This window comes from Bubalus bubalis, chromosome 16 (genome assembly GCF_019923935.1).
Source record: "Bubalus bubalis isolate 160015118507 breed Murrah chromosome 16, NDDB_SH_1, whole genome shotgun sequence".
Taxonomy (NCBI): Eukaryota; Metazoa; Chordata; class Mammalia; order Artiodactyla; family Bovidae; genus Bubalus; species Bubalus bubalis.
The window spans coordinates 55671516-55687604 of NC_059172.1; the positions used below are offsets into that span (position 1 = coordinate 55671516).

Below are 16089 nucleotides of genomic sequence, written 5' to 3' on the forward strand. Positions count from 1 at the left end.
ATGCGTCTTTGATCTGAGACTCCCTTGAGATAGTGAACATAAGCATTTGTAAGATGCTTCTGTAAGGTGGAGCATAATACAGATATCTCATAAGTTACACACTCATCAGCTTGATTTCCATCTAGGACTTCCCATCCATTGCCACAGCTCCCTAAAGCACATAGACTTCTTGCCAAGAGCTTTGAAGACCACCTCATAGCCCATGGTACCGAGTGCCAGAGCTACACACATTTCCACACAGCATACTGTATAAATATAGGTTTTATTAATAATGAGTGAAATCCCACAAATACAATGGGCATCTCTGTGTGATGGGGAGAATCCGTTGCAGGGTAAGGAAGGTAGAGAGGTATGTGCACTGGAAGAAAGGGTGACAAGTGCCCTAGGGGAAGAGGAAATCAGAAGTAGAATGAGCCTGGACCCCAGCCATCCCAGGAAAGTCAGACACGTTCTAGGTGCATCTGTCACTCTGGTGCCCCGGCCATGCTGCTCTGACACCCAGGGCCCACCTTGGCTGATAGGAAGCAGGTAGCAGGACATGGACAGGAGTTTGAATGAGCAGCAAGTGGCCGTGGAAGGGGTGGAGGAGTGACATTGCCAGCTTGACACACAAAAGAGCCATGGGGTGGCAGTGACCATGTCCAACTTATGCTCGCGCTTTGTGCTTGTGTGGGGTCCTGAACTCCAGGGAGCTGGTACCCTGTGCCACTCCAGGCTTGGGAAGAAGGGAAGACTGGGGGGTAGACACCTGCAGCTCCTGGAGACGGCCTGGGCAGCACCAGCCTCATCCTTAGAGTCTAAGTGGGAGCCCCAGGAAGAGGTTGGCATTACCCTCCCCACAGCACCTGCCACCACCATGCCACCATCACCCTTCCTCTGAGCCATCGGGGGACGGCGAGTGTGTGTAGGGTTGAGATTGCCTGTCTGTGTAGTGTATATGTGCCTGTAACTCAGGAGAGGGGAGGGACCACTGCGGGACCACATGAACAGCAAGAAAGGAGGCTTGAGTCTTCACCCACTCACCACCACCCCCTCCACCCCACCCCCACCCCCACCCCTGAATAAAGTGCATTCTCTACTTCCAGTAACAGATGGGAAAGAAACAGAGACATTATTGCAGAGGAGCCACAGGCCCAGCCCCAACCAGATGGGTCCGGGGGACAGCCCAAGGCGCCAGGCCTCTCCAACCCCTAGGACTGGGAGGGATGGTCCAGACAGATCCAGAAACCTGTCCCAACAGATTGTCCAGATCAGCCAGGGTCTAAGGGTGGAGAGAGGTGAGGAGAAGGAAGAAGAGACTTCCAGAGCCTGTCCCTGCCCCGTTCCAACAGGACATCCAGGGGACCTCAATGGGACCCAGCCCTAGAACCCCAACCTTATAACAGCCAGTTTACAAACACTTGTGTGGTGGGACCCAAAAGGGGGGCCACTTTGGTCAATTGTAAGAGGGGCCCTGGAGAGCCGGGGCTCCCAGGCAGACAACAGAGGAGGGTGTCGGGGGCGGGGCAGGAAGGAGGGTGGCAGCCTGCTAATGGTCTTTGCATGCAGGTGTTGGAGAGAGGAGGGAGGAAGCTACAGACTGCATCAACTTGGAAAGACTCCTGGGCATGGCAGAGAGGGCTGGCATCCCCACCCCTAGGGCCAAGGCTGGGAGCGCAGTCTGCCAGCCAGCCTGCAAAGGAGCTGAGAGAGGGGAGGGCCCAAGTCTACAAGGTTAAAACAGTCCCGAAGGGCTGGGGCCCAGGCCAGGGCAGAGCTCTATCTCTCAGACTTGATTCGGTAGCGGAGCACAAGGTACGCCAGCAGCCGCAGGAACAGGAAGAAGATGCCCAAGGCCAGGAAGTCCACGTAGAGCTTGCCATCTTCGACATCCATGGCTCGGAGAATGTTCTCTGGCTTCTGGAAAGGGCAGTGTTCCGTCAGGCAGCTCAGGTCTTCTCGCCCCATGCCATATATGGTCAGTATCACACCCTCGAAGCCATACCTAGGCAACACAGGCATCAGAGCCAGGACGCAGAGCACAGGGCTCCTGCCACCTGGGCAAACTGCCAGAGGCCAGGTGCAATCTCTCACCTCCTGCAAGGAGGAGCAGGGGCAGATGGTAAGGGGAGGGGCACTGACCTGACATAGGAGAGGTAGGAGCTCCACTGCAGGTAACTGGGGATGGCTTTGAAGCTGACGAAAAAACCGGAGAACAGAAGGACGGGGATAGCGGTGAGGGGACCCATAAAGGTGGCCACCTGCAGGGGAGGGAAGGGGACCGGGCCATCGCAGGGGTGACCAGGACAGACTCAGGACCGGGGCTGGGGTGGGGCCCAGGCTTCCCAGAGATCCATCCCATTCCTTAGGCCAGGCCCTGCTTCCTCCCACCAGACTCCGGCCCCTCTCTTGGGGGTCCCCACGTGCCAGCCACTCACCTGTAGGGAGCTGGAAGCAGCTCCAATCAGCATCCCCAGAGACTGGGCCGCCAAGGCCGTGGAGGCACCCAAGGCTAAGAAGAGCAGGAAGCGGCTGGTCTCAGCCGGCTGGCTTGTCATCCAGTACATGATACTGCAGTACACAGCTGGGCATATCACCTGGGGAGCAGGCACGGGGCTGGGCAGCAGCCAAGACCCTCAACTCCACCCAGGCAGGAGCCTTTAGGACAGCAATTGCTAGAGTGTCCACGCCTGGTCCTCTGTACTCCTGTTCATGCTGTCACATGAACTTGACATGGGTCCCCTTCCCTGGCTCTAAGAACCTCATTCATCTTCCATCAGGCCCACTCAGACCCATGCAAGCCTGGTGACTTCTTTGAAGATCCATCCCATCTGGACCAGCATATTCTTTATATTGTTAATTCCTTTATATATGAGAGCCTTTTGTCCCGCTGTACCTGCTAAGTCACTTCAGTCATGTCCAACTCTTTGCAACCCTGTGGACCATAGCCCACCAGGCTCCCCTGTCCATGGGATTCTCCAGGCAAGAATATCGGAGTGGGTTGCCATGCCCTCCTTCAGGAGATCTTCCCCACCCAGGGACTGAACCTGTGTCTCTCATGTCTCCTGCATTGGCAAGCGGGTTCTTTACCACTAGCGCCACCTGGGGAGCCCTTTGTCCCCATCAGTTCCTGGGCAGCAGGGACCGAGACTATCAAGTGCAGGAGTGAGGGTTGTTCCCTGTATGAGGCCTCAACCAAGAGGCAGCCAGAAGCCAAGCCCCCGCTCGTACTCTTCTCACCCTGGCACGGTGCACCCTCGCCCTGGGGAAGGGACACCTCTTCTAATTTGCTCAAAGGTACCCTATGGATCATTGATGACCCTGGTGCTTGGAAGAGGGTGGTGGTGGCCATAACAATCAAACCCAGCAAACATTATTAGGTACTTCAGTATGTGCCAAGCACTATTCTAAGTACTTTACCTGTATTAACTCATTTCATTCTCATAAACAATCCCAAGGTAGATATTATCATCATTCTATTTTACAAATGGAGACACTGAAGCCAAGAGAGATTAGGTGACTTGCCCAGTGTCTCACAGCTAACAAGGAGCAGCAAGGCTCCAGAGCCCATGCTGTTCTCTGTTGCCTTGAGTAAAAGTCATTTGTAGGGCTATTATTTTCATCATGTGTTGTTTGATCTCTCTTATTCCCACTGGAACATAAATTCCATGAGGTCAAGACTACTTCTGTCATTATCGTTGCTACACCCCAGTGCCTGACAAAGAGCCTGGTACATGGTTGGTACTCACCACCTCTTGCTAAGTGAGTAGAAGTGAAGGAAAGGATGGCATGTATCAAGGTTGAGGCGGGGGTGGGAAGCAAGGATGGAAGGAGCAAGATAGGAGGGAGGCAGCAGGGAGGTAGGAGGAAGAGGCTCACTTGGAAGGGCACATCAGCCATGGTCTTGGCCAGGAAATACATTTTGAGGCTGTACCAGTAGTTGAGATGCTCCCTCAGGAAGACTGCCATCTCTAAGGGGACTGAAGACACAGGCTGATGAGGCATAGCACCCTGACCCTACCCCATGCTCCCCACGCCCGCCCATGCCCAGGGCATCTCAGCTCACAGGTGAGCACAGTTGGCATCATGGCAGCAAACATGAGGAAAAGAATGGAGAAGAAGAGGCAGCCGGTGTTGTTTAAGACCTTGTTGGCATCGTTGCCAGTTTGCAGGTAGAGGAGACCAATGAGCACGCCAATCACCGCATGGGATATGAACCGCAGGTGGGTCAGGACCTGTGTGAGGGGTGATCATGAGGAGAGAGGATGGATCACAGGCTAGGGATGGGTGAGTCACACTTGCATAGGAACGTGGGTGTGCCCTCACGGGCACAGAGACCCACAGGAGCACTGGGGGGGCTGCTGGGAGGGGGACCCATCACCATCTCCACTGCTGGGATCCTACACCACACAAGGCCAGGCCAACACCAGCCTCCCCTCCTCCAACTTGAAGTCTCACCATGTCCCTGAGGACAGACAAGAAGCTCCTTTTGAAGAGGATGCAGAACTGCGTGAGAGTGCTGGTGGCAAAGGTGTGGCTTTCGATGGTATCCACTTCCTGGGGAGAGGAAACTGGATCAGGTGAGCCTGCCCCACCCACCCACCACGCAGCCAGCTCAGTTGGTGGGAAAACCCCTGAGCCTGTCCCCAGGGACAAGGGTCCTCCAGAATTCTCCACCATTGAGCTGGGTACCTGGAAGCTGGCCTTAGAGGTGTGAATCAGAGTGAGATTCAGAGAGACACAAAAAGGGAGTAAACAGACGTGGGGAGGGAGGAGACAGAAGGGGAGTCAAGGACACCTGTGGTGGCTACGAATAGATCAGTTGTTTATTCTTAAACTGTATTTTATTTGACTGAGCTGCATGGCTTGCGGGATCTTAGTTCCCTGACTAGGGATTGAACCCACATCCTAGGCAGGGAAAGCACAGAGTCCTAACCACTGAACTGCCAGGGAATTCCCAGTCATTCTGGGGAAATTTTAATCCATTGACAACATTTATCCTAAAGGCATAATACCTTTATGCAACCAGTTTCACGGTAATATTTGTAACAGTGGTAATGACAACAGCAACAATAACCCTGCTGGCCCCCTGGGGTCGCAGTATCTCATTTAAGGAAAAGAGCCAGCTACACTAGGAAGAGCTTTGTGTGACTAATCTAATTAGTCCTCCCAATAAGCCTGTGAAATAAATATCATCACCCCCAAGTTAAAGATGACAGTAAACCACACTGGCCACAAGGCCAGAGACAGAGTCAACCTTGCTTACCAGGTGGCACTACACTTGCTTGGTAAGAATTTGTTGAACAAATAAATGAATGAGAAACCCGAAGCTCAGAGAGGTTAAGTCATGTGCCCAAGGTCACACAGCTAATAGTAGGTCTATTCCAAGTCCTGGGTTCTTCCTAGTACCCAGTAGTTGGGATGCCTCTGAGGCACAGCCTCTCTGGCTGGGCCATGTCCACAGTCCCGTCTCCCCTCCCCAACTCTGCATCCTGCTCCCTCCACCCCTACTCACCAGAGGGCAAGGGGGACAGAGGGTGGGAACCTCATTCTTCTCAGGGCCGCTGTTCTTCTCTGCCATGGCACAGAGCCCATTCTGCACAGCCCTGAACAGCAGGGGGTTCAGGTCTCCATACTCGCCAGAGGCCACCTCGATGACTGGGGAACACAGAGGGGGTGCACTCAGCTAAGATCTCTCCTTGCTTCCCAAGAGCAAGCCAGCCCTTCCTTGAGTGTGTGTGGAAGGCAGGTGACAGTGAGATCTCTGCCCCCAGGAGGTCCAAGTACATGATATGGACCCCTAGGTTTGGCCCGCCACCATATCCCAGCCTGGACCACCAGGCCCCTACTCACTGAAGTCAGCCGGGTTGTGGTAGGTGGGGCAGTGCAAACCGAGCCCCTTCAGGTAGGGGATCAGGTTGGTGACCATGCCCTTGAAGATGCACTGACCCTGGCTCAGGATATAGAGCTGAGGCAGAAAAAGAAGGGCAAGGAAAATAACACAAGTGGGTCAGGCAGGTCCCACCACACCTTGACTGATCGCCGGCCCTCTCCCCATCACTGGTCAGTCACCTTTGAGTCCCAGAGACCCTCACCTTGTCAAACATCTCAAAGAGCTTAGCACTGGGCTGGTGGATGGTGCAGATGATAGTTCGGCCCCCCTGGGCCAGGGACTTCATGAGGGATGCCACTTGGAAAGAGGAAGCACTGTCCAGTCCACTGTCCAGAGAGAGGCCACCAGGGGGCAGGGTGAGGTGGGTATGGCCAAGGGAGTGTCTGGATGGGGCAGCTGCTATGAGGGCGAGGGAGCTGGCAGGAAGGGGGTCATTCTGGCCACCCCTATATCCCATCCACATTGTATGATTCAGGTGTTTGGAGGTACCAAGAAGGCCCGACTACGGTTAGGTGCAACAAGAAATTATTAAGCACTTGTTGAATGCCAGCCACTGGGATTAGAAGGACAAATAAATAAGACATAGACTCTGGTTGGAAGGGAGAGAGAGAAATGCACAGATCATTTGAGACAATGTGGACCATGCTGTAGAAACAGGGGGTGAAAAGTAGGAGAGAATTCACCTCTGCTGTACAAAGGTTTGGGAGAGGAGTCAGAGGAGGTTCCTGAGTGAGTCTGGCAGAAGAAAGAGCTAAGTCAAGTGAGGGGGCAAGGGCAGGTGCAGTGGTGAAGGGCATTCCAGGCAGAAGACACAGCATGTGCAAGGCTCAAAGGCATGGAACACATGGCTTGACGAAGAGAATAATAAGCGATTCAATCTTATTAGAGCATAAAATACAAGTCAGCGTGAAGCAAGATGTGAGGCCAGAGAAGTAGGTTCAGCCCCAGACCTTGTACGTCCTCTGCCTTTATTCTGAGGGCAAATGTGAATCATTGCATGTTTTTAAGCAGAGGAGTGAGTATTGCCAGACTTGTCTTTTAGAAAGTTCACTCTGGTTGCAGTTTGGAGGAAGGATGGGCTGGGAGAGACTGGAGACAAGCAGAGAGGAGTCTGTTGCAGAAATGCAGGCAAGAGTTGATGATGTCCTGAATTTAAGCACTGGCACTAAGAATGGGGGTGGGGTAAATCTGAAAGATGGAGAAAGAAGGTAGACTCAGCAGGACTCTGTGATTGATTGGCTGTGGGGGAGAGAAGGAGCGGGTGGCATCAGCCAGGGAGGACACGGGGTTTCTGTGAGGGTGAAGGATAGGGCTGCTAGGCAACAGGCTTGGCAGGGGTGGAGCTCTTCTCTGGCCCCAGGAGGCTGCAAACACGTGCTCTGGTCTCCAGCAGTGGAGCGGATGCAGCCTCCAGTTCTGGCTCTGGGCTGAGGGGAGGGGGCAGCCCAGTAGGAGAGGAGGGGAGAACTACCTGGTGGGCTCATCAAAGAACATGACAGGTGGGTTGTTGACCAGCTCCAGGGCAATGGCCAGGCGCTTCCTCTGCCCACCGGAGAGCAGGGCTGTCCTCGTGTGGGAGCAGGACAGCAGGCCGAGCGCCGTCAGGATCTCCGTCACCTGGCCCGGCCCCCGATCCAGCCCAGGTCAGTTTCAGAGTCTCTGCTTTCCCCCAGCACCACCCCGATGTATTTATTGATTAAAAAATTTTTTTTAATTGTTTTATTTTTTTGGCCACCCAGCACGGCATGTGGGATCTTAGTTCCCTGACCAGGGATGGAACCTGGGACCCCTGCAATGGACATGTGGAGTCTTAACCACTTGGCCACCAGGCAAGTCCCACCACCCCAATTTAAATAAGCATCTCCCTTAAACCCAGCATCCCAACCTTGGCCACCCCTCTCCTCCTACCCAAATCAAGGGCACCCCAGATCTCAGGGCCTGGAAAGGGCAGCTGCCTTGTTTCCCCTCCCCACACACCCCCCACACCCCCACCCCCCAACTCACCAGCTCCTTCTTCACCTCCTGCTTCTCATTCAGTTTCAGGTTAGCGGAGATCTGGGGCCCAGAGAGAGGGCGGATCAGATATGCGTGGGGGCGGCAGGGCCTTGACCCCTTGGCCAATGGAAAGAGTGGGGACGGCAGGCGCCTGGGGGACTGGGAGGAGGCGGTGGCCGCCCAGCTCTCACCATCATGGCTTCCAGCACCGTGAGGTGTGGCAGTAGGATATCTTCCTGCATGATGTAACAGGACATCTTGCGGAAGGTCCTCAGTTCCCGCGGCTTCCCATTGACCAGGATCTGCCCTTTCATCCCAGACTTCCTGCAGGGACGCCCTCAGTTAGGGATGGAGGTCAGGGTCACTACAGAACCTCTTCCGTGCTCCCCAGGGTTCCTCTCTTCCTGGGCTCTGCCCCCACTCCACCCCAGCCTTATCCTTACCTGTATCCTGCCAAGAGGTTCATGAGTGTGGACTTGCCAGACCCTGAGGGGCCCATGATGCCAATCATCTCCCGGCAGCAGAATTTACCTGATAGGCACTTAAGGAGGGTCTTATAACCTGCAATGTGGGAGGAAAAGAGGAACTTTTGATCAGTGCTTCAATGAACAGAGACACCTCAAACTCTTAGGAGCCACGGCTATCAGTGAACTAGGCAGTCTCTACTCACCGTGACTTGGTTAGGATGGCAGAGTGACCCTCAGAGCCCCAATGATGACCTGTACCCTCTCATTCTGTCCCCCCAGAAGCAACCACCACTAATGTCAATGTACCCGAGGTGACAGTGCTCTTCTGAAAGCCATGGGAAAACCCCCACATCTGATGGATGGGTATGGAGAGGGGACCCAACAGAAGACCCTACTTCTCTTCTACAAACACGGCGCTCACTCTCTTACCCGCTCAAGGAAGACTTTTCCAATTTTCCAGTCTGAGCTAGCTAACTGTCCTCTAATCCCACAGCACTCTTCATTTGCCAGCACGTTTGTTACTTGAGGTGCCTGCCCCTCAGCCCCCTCCCCCAGCCTCTTAGTCAGTGAGCTCCTTGCAGACAGGGTCTGTGTGTGACTCATCTTTGTAACCTTAGTAGATTGGCTGGCATGTACTAGATGCTCAATAAGTGTTCTGAATGTGTGTTCTCAGAGCCTTGGCCTCCTTCTAAAAGTCTTTCATCAGCATGCTCTGTCTCCCCACCAGGCTTATCTCTGCAGCCCCTAATGTGGCCCAGTAAAATCTCACCTTTCACTCACTGGGGGGCAGCATATGCATTAAGAGTACACATTTGGAGTCAGTTGGATCTGTATTCAAATTCTAACTCCACACTCACCAGCTAGCTGTGTGACCTGCAGCAAGTTGCTTAACCTCTCTGAGCTCCAGGTGCCTCATTTGTAAGGTGCCTCCTTGAAAGATAGATAGTATCTATCTCATTGGGTTGCTATAAAGGTTCAGTGAGATAATATATGTAAACTAGGGCTTCCCTGGTGGCTTAGTGGTAAAGAATCCTCCAGTGCAAGAGAAATGGGTTAGATTCCTGTACTGGGAGGATCCCACATGCCACGGAACAGCTAAGCCTGTGCACCACAACTACTGAGCCCGTGTGCCACAGTTACTGAAGCTCACACCCTGGAGCCTGTGCTCTGCAACAGGAGAGGCTTCCGCAATGAGAGGCCCTCGCACGGCAACTGGAGAGCGGCCCCTGCTCACCACAACTAGAGAAAAGCCCGCACAGCAACCAAGACCCAGAGCAGCCATAAAGAAAGAAATATATATATATGTAAAGTATATGACACAGTGCTTGGTACATAGAGCACATTAAAAGCAAGTGACATTTTAATGTTAATTCCATGTGACAATGCTTATTGATATACACTACATTCCAAGCTCTGTATCAGACACTCAATCAAAAAAAAAAAAAAAAAAAAACAAGGGAGACACAGTTCCTGCACTCAAGACAGTGATAGTCTAGGTAAAAGAGATGGATAAGAAAATATCTATGGGGACTTCTCTGGTGATCCTGTGGCCAAGACTCCGCATTCCCAATACAGGGGGCCCAGTTTCAATCCCTGGTCAGGGAACTAGATCCCCCATGTCCCAACCAAGAGTTTGCATGCCACAACTAAAGATCCCGCATGCCACAACGGAGACTGAAGATAGTACGTGTGGCAACTAAGACCCAGTACAGTCACATAAATAACAAGTAATTTTTTAAAAAATAAATCATCTATAGATCTGAAGAAAGATAAAGTAAGAGTTATCATAGAAGCATAAGTCTTGTGCAATGAGAATTTAGAAAATAGAACTGATGAGGGTAGAGGGGCAAGGGGAAAATCAGGAATGGCTTCATGGAAGAGGTGGCATTTGAGCTAAGTGTTGAAGAATGAGCAGCATTTCAAAATGGAAAAAGAAGGCAGAGGCTTTCCAGGCTTTGGGAGGAAAACGGTGCTGTATAACAACATATATGTAATACAATCCAGGGAGCAGAGGGCAGAGATTCCACAGAGTCAACTACCAAGACAAGGGGGTAGAGAGGAAAGATGAAGTCAAGGACGCTGGCCTTGCCTGCCCTGCTTACAGGCCTGCCTCAGTGAGGTTGAAACACTAATCCCTACCAGCCAACACTCACTACCACTCTCTTCCATCCCCTGTGGAGCCCAATTCCCTCCATTCTACCTCCTTAGCAGAGGCAGTGAAGGGATGTGATCTTTCACCCTCCCTCCACAGCACCCAGCTGTCCTTCTGAACACATTCCATCAGACAGAGGATCCTCTGGTGCCCACTGTGGGATCCTGATCATACTAACTGCCTGGATGGTGCTTTCTGGTTTACAAAGCTCGTTGCCTCAGTCACTGCTATGGCAACATGGATGAGGCAGCTAGGGCCCAGAGATATCCAGTGACACCCAAGGTCACACAGCAAGTTCTTTACTTGGAGAAGGGACGTCATGAATTCCAACCCTCTACTTCAGTCATTGTCACCATCAATCAGAGAGACGTGTGGCTGTGCACACTAGCATATGCCTCTCAGAGCTACTCACAAGAAGTGATTTCTTCTGCAGGGGAAGAAATTGGCAATGATGAACCTTCCCCTAATTTAATCACTACCAAGCACTTGATTGAACTCTGATGCTGAATTCAAATATTATCTTAATGCTTGCCTTTCACAGAGCATTTTCATGGCTAATGTCTCAGCTGAGCTGCACAAGCCCATGCAGTGGGTATTCTTGTCATCCCTGTTTATAAGTGAGGAAAGTGAGAGCAAGAGAGTGTAGGCAGTCTGCCCAAGATCACGCAGCTTAAGTGGCTAAGAACCCATGTCTTGGGCCTCCTGCTGGACCCCAACTGCTCAACCTGGGAAGGGCCTACCTCCCAGGCTTTCAGGATGGAGACCCACCAGAGTTCTAGTTCTGCCTCCATCAGTAACTCTCTTTGCAATTTTATGAAGTCACTTACTCTTTCAGGGCCTCCGTTTCCTCATCTGTAATATAAGGATAGTAGTATCTCCTCCCAAGGACAAAATAAGGTTATTATGACTATTAAGTGAGGTTAATAATAATTAATAGAAAAGTGTTTTGAATATCAAGAAATGTCATATATAATTAGGAGAGGCAGGTGACAAATTCTGACCTGGGAAAGTCAGAATCTCCCTTTCTCCATGCCCCTTATTCTTTTTCCTCTTGAAATGACTGAATGTGCCTGCATGCTCAGTCATGTTCAACTCTTTGTGACCCCATGGACTGTGGCCCACCAGGCTCCTCTGTCCATGGGGATTCTCTAGGCAAGAATACTAGAGTGGATTGCCATTTCCTTCTCCAGGTGATCTTTCCGACTCAGGGATCAAACCCGTGTCTTCTGCGTTTCCTGCATCAAGAGGCAGATTCTTTACCACGGCCTCTAATTGCTCTCTGTCCTCCAAAGAAAGGAACAGGGATTCATGTGAGAAAAGCAGGCAGAGAGAGGAGTACAGAGGGCAGAGAGAGGGACAAGGGATGCAAAAATGGCAGAATGGCCAGTAGAACAGAATGGGGCTGGCAAGGGCAAAGGAGGGCAGGACCTGGTCAGGGTGCCCATTTGTGGCTAGTGAGTTGAGTTGAAGCCACCAGAGAGTTGGCCCATCTAGACATTTCTTTTGCATTTTCATTTCTCCTAAAACTGAAAGTGTTAGTTGCTCAGTCATGTCCAACTCTTTGCGGTCCCATGGACTGTACCACCCACACTCCTCTGTCCATGGAATTCTCCAGTCCAGAATACTGAAGTAGGTAGCCGTTCCCTTCACCAGGGGATCTTCCCAACCGAGGGATCGAACCCCGGTCTCCCGCATTGCAGGCAGATTCTTTACCATCTGAGCCACCAGGGAAGTCCTTAAAACTGAGGGTTAAGGAAATAACAGGTAACTTCTGTGCCCAAAACTGGCCTCAGGACCAAGGGCACTAAGCAGAGAGCCCAGATATCTCAAATTCTAGTGACTCAGACCCTGTGATCTTTTGGTCGCTCATGGGAGTGAGGGTAGGGAGTACAGAGAGAATACAGGCTCAGCTCTGCTCTGAAGCACCCCAAACATTTCTTAAACCTCAGAGAAGAATGTTCCAGCTCCACCCCTGATCCACACCCAGGCTCTGGGGAAACCCCAGCTTCTCTATTCCCAGCTCAACCTGCCCATGGCAGGGGGAAGGGGTTAAGGGCAAAAGACGGGAAATAGTGAGGATTCAGAGAATTTGGAGGCGCAGGCAACCCCATTATCCACCTGTCCTAAAGAGAGAAGCAGTGGAGATGGGTGTGCTTAACAGGAAAGATAAGAGAGAGAAAGGAACACTGCAAGGAGAGCTGGGAAACCTGGCTTCTGGTCCTCACACTGCCACTTTATTAGCTGTGTGACATCAGTCAAGTTATTCAACTTCTTTGGGCCTCAGTTTTCATATTAGCAACATAGAGAGGGCTTCCCAGGTGGCTCAGGAGTAAAGAATCCACCTGCAAAGCAGGAGACCCAGGTTCTATTCTTGAGTCGGGCAAATCTGGAGAAATAAATTGCAACCCAGTCCAATTTGCCTGGGAAATACCATGGACAGAGGAACCTGGTACAGTCCATGGGGTCTCAAAAGAGTCGAACAAGACTTAGCAACTAAACAACAAGATGTCACCTATCCTACCAACCCTTCACCCTCCCTGCCTTGGAGAACTTTGGCAAGAATGAAGTAAGAAGACAGGAATGAGAACATCTTTTAAAATTAGCAGTGCTCCATAGGGCCAAGGATTTTTGCTAACCACTGAGGACAACCGCTGCCATACAGCCCAGACTTTCTCATATCCACCCTAGAAGGCAGGAGCTCTACCTGAAACAAAGAAGGACAATTCCTCAAGGACCAGAAGCAATAGCATCAACTTAGAAGAGGAAATAACTCATTGAACCTAGTGCCCCCTGGTGCTTACAGGTGTGAAGGGAGCTCAGACCCTGGCACCTCAGCTGTCCACAGAGTAAGTGAGGGGCTGAGATTTTAGTGGACTGGCTCCTGCAGGATTTGTAGAACAGGGGACAAACCCAGGCCTCCTGTTTCAGAAGAGTCAACTCATGGGGGCCCACAGTTCCCCACCAGACTGCTCCCTTACCCCGTTTGCGCCAGCAGGGCCCCTCCCTCACAGAATAGGACAGCTCCACGAACTCAATGTCCACCGCTGAGCGCTTGGGTAGGTGGGAGAAGCGCTGGGCTTCAGTGATGTGGTTCTCCACCTTCTTCAGGTGCGTGGTCAGCACAGGGGGCTCCGCCCCATCTTCCAGCGCCACGGCCATGGCCACAGCTCCAGGTCGTAGTCCACAGACCACGGCCTCCAGAGTCTTCTCTGCCATCACGCCAAGTCCGGCCTGAAGGGAGAGGCCCTGCTCAGTTTGGGGCAGACCTCCATCCCTGGCTCGGAGCTTCCTTGCTTTCTCATGTGCCCTCGCCTCCCCGCCTCCTTTTCAGGGTAGATCCGCTACCATAAGCTCCCACGTCCCACCTCCAGAGCATCTGCCCTCCGCCGACCACCACTCACGGCGCAGCTACGTTCAGTCCCCACCTCTCCTCGGTCCCAGGCAGCCCCAGCCCCAACCCCAGCCGGGCTCCTCGAAGCCTGCACCCGCTCCCTCCTCCCCGCGGAGGCTCTAATCTCCTTACCCTGCAGGCCACCAGTCTCTGGGGACTGGATGGGGCGCGGGGGTGGGGGGTGGGGAGCGGGGGTGCAGAAAGGGCGGTAGGCAGAGGCTGCCTGCTAGGAAATCAGGGTAGCAGGGTGACCGCAGGATGGACCAGGCAAAGGCGGAGGAAGAGGAGGCTCTGGGCCTCCCGCTGCGCCTCCCTCCCCATCTCTAGGCGAGGTGCCCTGGCCAGTCCCTCCTGCCGGCGGCCCTGGGTCCGCGCGCCCTGGACTCTCGCCTCAAACGGGCTCACCGCCCGGACTCAAAACCCACACTGCCAACTAAGCGCCGCATTGGAGGTCATTCCCCTCCCATCTTCCGCAAGCCTGGTCACCTTGAGGCGCCCTGGGCTGGTGCAGAGCTGAGATGATGAGCGCTGCCACGGGCTGAGGATGGAGACTCTAGGTCCTCCTTACCTGCCTCTGGCTGCGGCACTGGGCCCGGTGTCCCGGCTCCCGAACCCGGCGTCCGGGCCGGGGCGGGGCCGGGGCGGGGCCGGGGCGGGGCAGGCGACAGGGGAGGGCTCGAGACTCAGGTCAGAAAAGAGATGACAAGCCTGCGGAGGGGCGACTGGGGCGTGCCCCTACCCCTCTCGGCCGAGCACACCCGGTTCCCTAAGCCCGATCTTTGGTGCCTTGTTCTCCCGAACCCGCGGGGCGACTGCGCCCTTGCCCAAGCTGCTGCCAGCCGGTCCTGCGGTTCTTAAAGGGCCCACGCCTCCCTGCAGCCCGCGGGGAGCGAGGATGGCGAAGGGGAGAGAAGCGCCAGCTACGCGGGGTGCGGGAGAGAGTGCAAGTATGGACCCAGAACTGGAGATTGGTGGCAAAAGGCCGACTCCGAGGCGGTGAAGACAGCTGAAGTCGCTCAGTGGAGACAGGTCCCTGAATTTCAGACTATACAATGGTGGTGGGGGAGGGGTTGGGGGGGTGCAGATTCCGTCACTCTCAAGGGATTGTGGAGCTGCCAGCCTGTCTGCACCACCACCCCACCCCGCATCAATTTCCCTCAATTCTGGCCCTTGAGCTCAGCATCCCCTAGGAATTCCCAAGCAATAGTCTTGGGACATCTTCCCCACCTCCCCTTTCCCTCTCTGAGGACCAGGAGACCAGTCAAAAAGGGACAGAACTGCTTTTGGAGAATTCAGAGGCAGCTCCAAGGTTAAACCAGTACCCAGAGCCCAGCCTGCTCCAGCTGATCGCCATTTAGTCACTAAGTCATCCACTCTTTGCAACCGGGTGGACTGCAGCCGGTCAGGCTTCTCTGTCCATGGGACACCCTCACCCCCACCCCAAGCAAGAATCCTGGAGTGGGTTGCCATTTCCTTCTCCATCTCCAACTGTAGAAATCTCGGTTCTCCCAGGCAAATTCGGGCCTTTAAGACAGACAACGCCTGATGCTGGAGATACATGTGTGCCAGGGCGTAGAGCAGAACACTGTGTTTGGCATCTTCTCACACACGTGTGCGTCCTCACCCTCACCCCACAAGCCTTTAAGACCCCAGAGCATTCCAGGGGCTTCCCCCTGCCCTGTGCCTTTCTCAGGCATCTCCTCCTGGCCCCAGCGTGCCCCAGCCCCAGTCTTCAAGGGGTAAGTAGGTTAGCCAGCTGAGACACGTGACCCGAGCTTTTAAGTTCCCACCTGTCACATAGCAAAGACGGATGGGAGGGGAGGCTGTTGCCACTGCTGAGGCTTCTCCTTACCGCAGCAGAGGTTACTAGCAGTCAAACCTCTCCTCTGCAGGTCACACCTCCCCCCGACTCCCGCCCACCCCAGCCTCTTTGCAGCCTGGAGTCTGGCGGCCCCTGCAGGACATCTCCAGGCCCTGCCCCGTGACTTAGAGTGCCAGAGTCCAGCTCCAGCAGCCAGGGATTCAACCTGAAGAGATGAACGGTGTTGGCGAGTAATAAGACAGCCTCTCAGTTTTCTTGGACTACCTATTTATTTCAAGTTTAAGATTTTCTTTTATACTTTTACAAAAGCATTAGGTCAGAGGTTTGACATTTTCAGTTCCCCCTCACCCAGATTTATTATGTCCATAAATCATTGTTGCTCTTCAAACA

At 53.4% G+C, this 16089-nt stretch overlaps 1 protein-coding gene across 6 annotated transcripts; it reads right to left on the reverse strand.

Annotated features, from left to right (window-relative positions):
- Nucleotides 1-243: 243 nt before the first annotated feature.
- On the reverse strand, nt 244-14906 carry ABCG4 (ATP binding cassette subfamily G member 4). 6 transcript variants are annotated; one of them, XM_006054388.4, is made up of 15 exons: nt 14364-14906; nt 13465-13717; nt 8311-8428; nt 8059-8191; nt 7877-7927; nt 7344-7489; nt 6075-6198; nt 5833-5947; nt 5495-5637; nt 4438-4536; nt 4046-4214; nt 3859-3959; nt 2418-2576; nt 2122-2175; nt 244-1899 (listed from the first exon to the last, which is right to left on the reverse strand). In XM_006054388.4, the coding sequence occupies exons 2-15, from the start codon at nt 13700-13702 to the stop codon at nt 1759-1761; spliced, it is 1791 nt and encodes a 596-aa protein (XP_006054450.1). In that variant the 5' UTR covers nt 13703-13717; nt 14364-14906; the 3' UTR covers nt 244-1758. The 6 variants fall into 6 exon arrangements, with proteins under 6 accessions (XP_006054450.1, XP_025122569.1, XP_006054449.1 ...); XM_025266784.3 differs by having other exon boundaries at nt 244-1984; XM_006054387.4 differs by having other exon boundaries at nt 2122-2240; nt 14364-14905.
- Nucleotides 14907-16089: the final 1183 nt, after the last annotated feature.

Coding starts and splice junctions, on each gene's coding strand:
- ABCG4 (XM_006054386.4), bottom strand. CDS start 13,702: ATGGCAGAGAAGACTCTGGAGGCCGTGGTCTGTGGACTACGACCTGGA. Junction 8,429..13,464: donor GCCCTGCTGGCGCAAACGGG/GTAAGGGAGCAG, acceptor CCCACATTGCAG/GTTATAAGACCCTCCTTAAG. Junction 1,985..2,121: donor TCCTACCTCTCCTATGTCAG/GTCAGTGCCCCT, acceptor TGTGTTGCCTAG/GTATGGCTTCGAGGGTGTGA.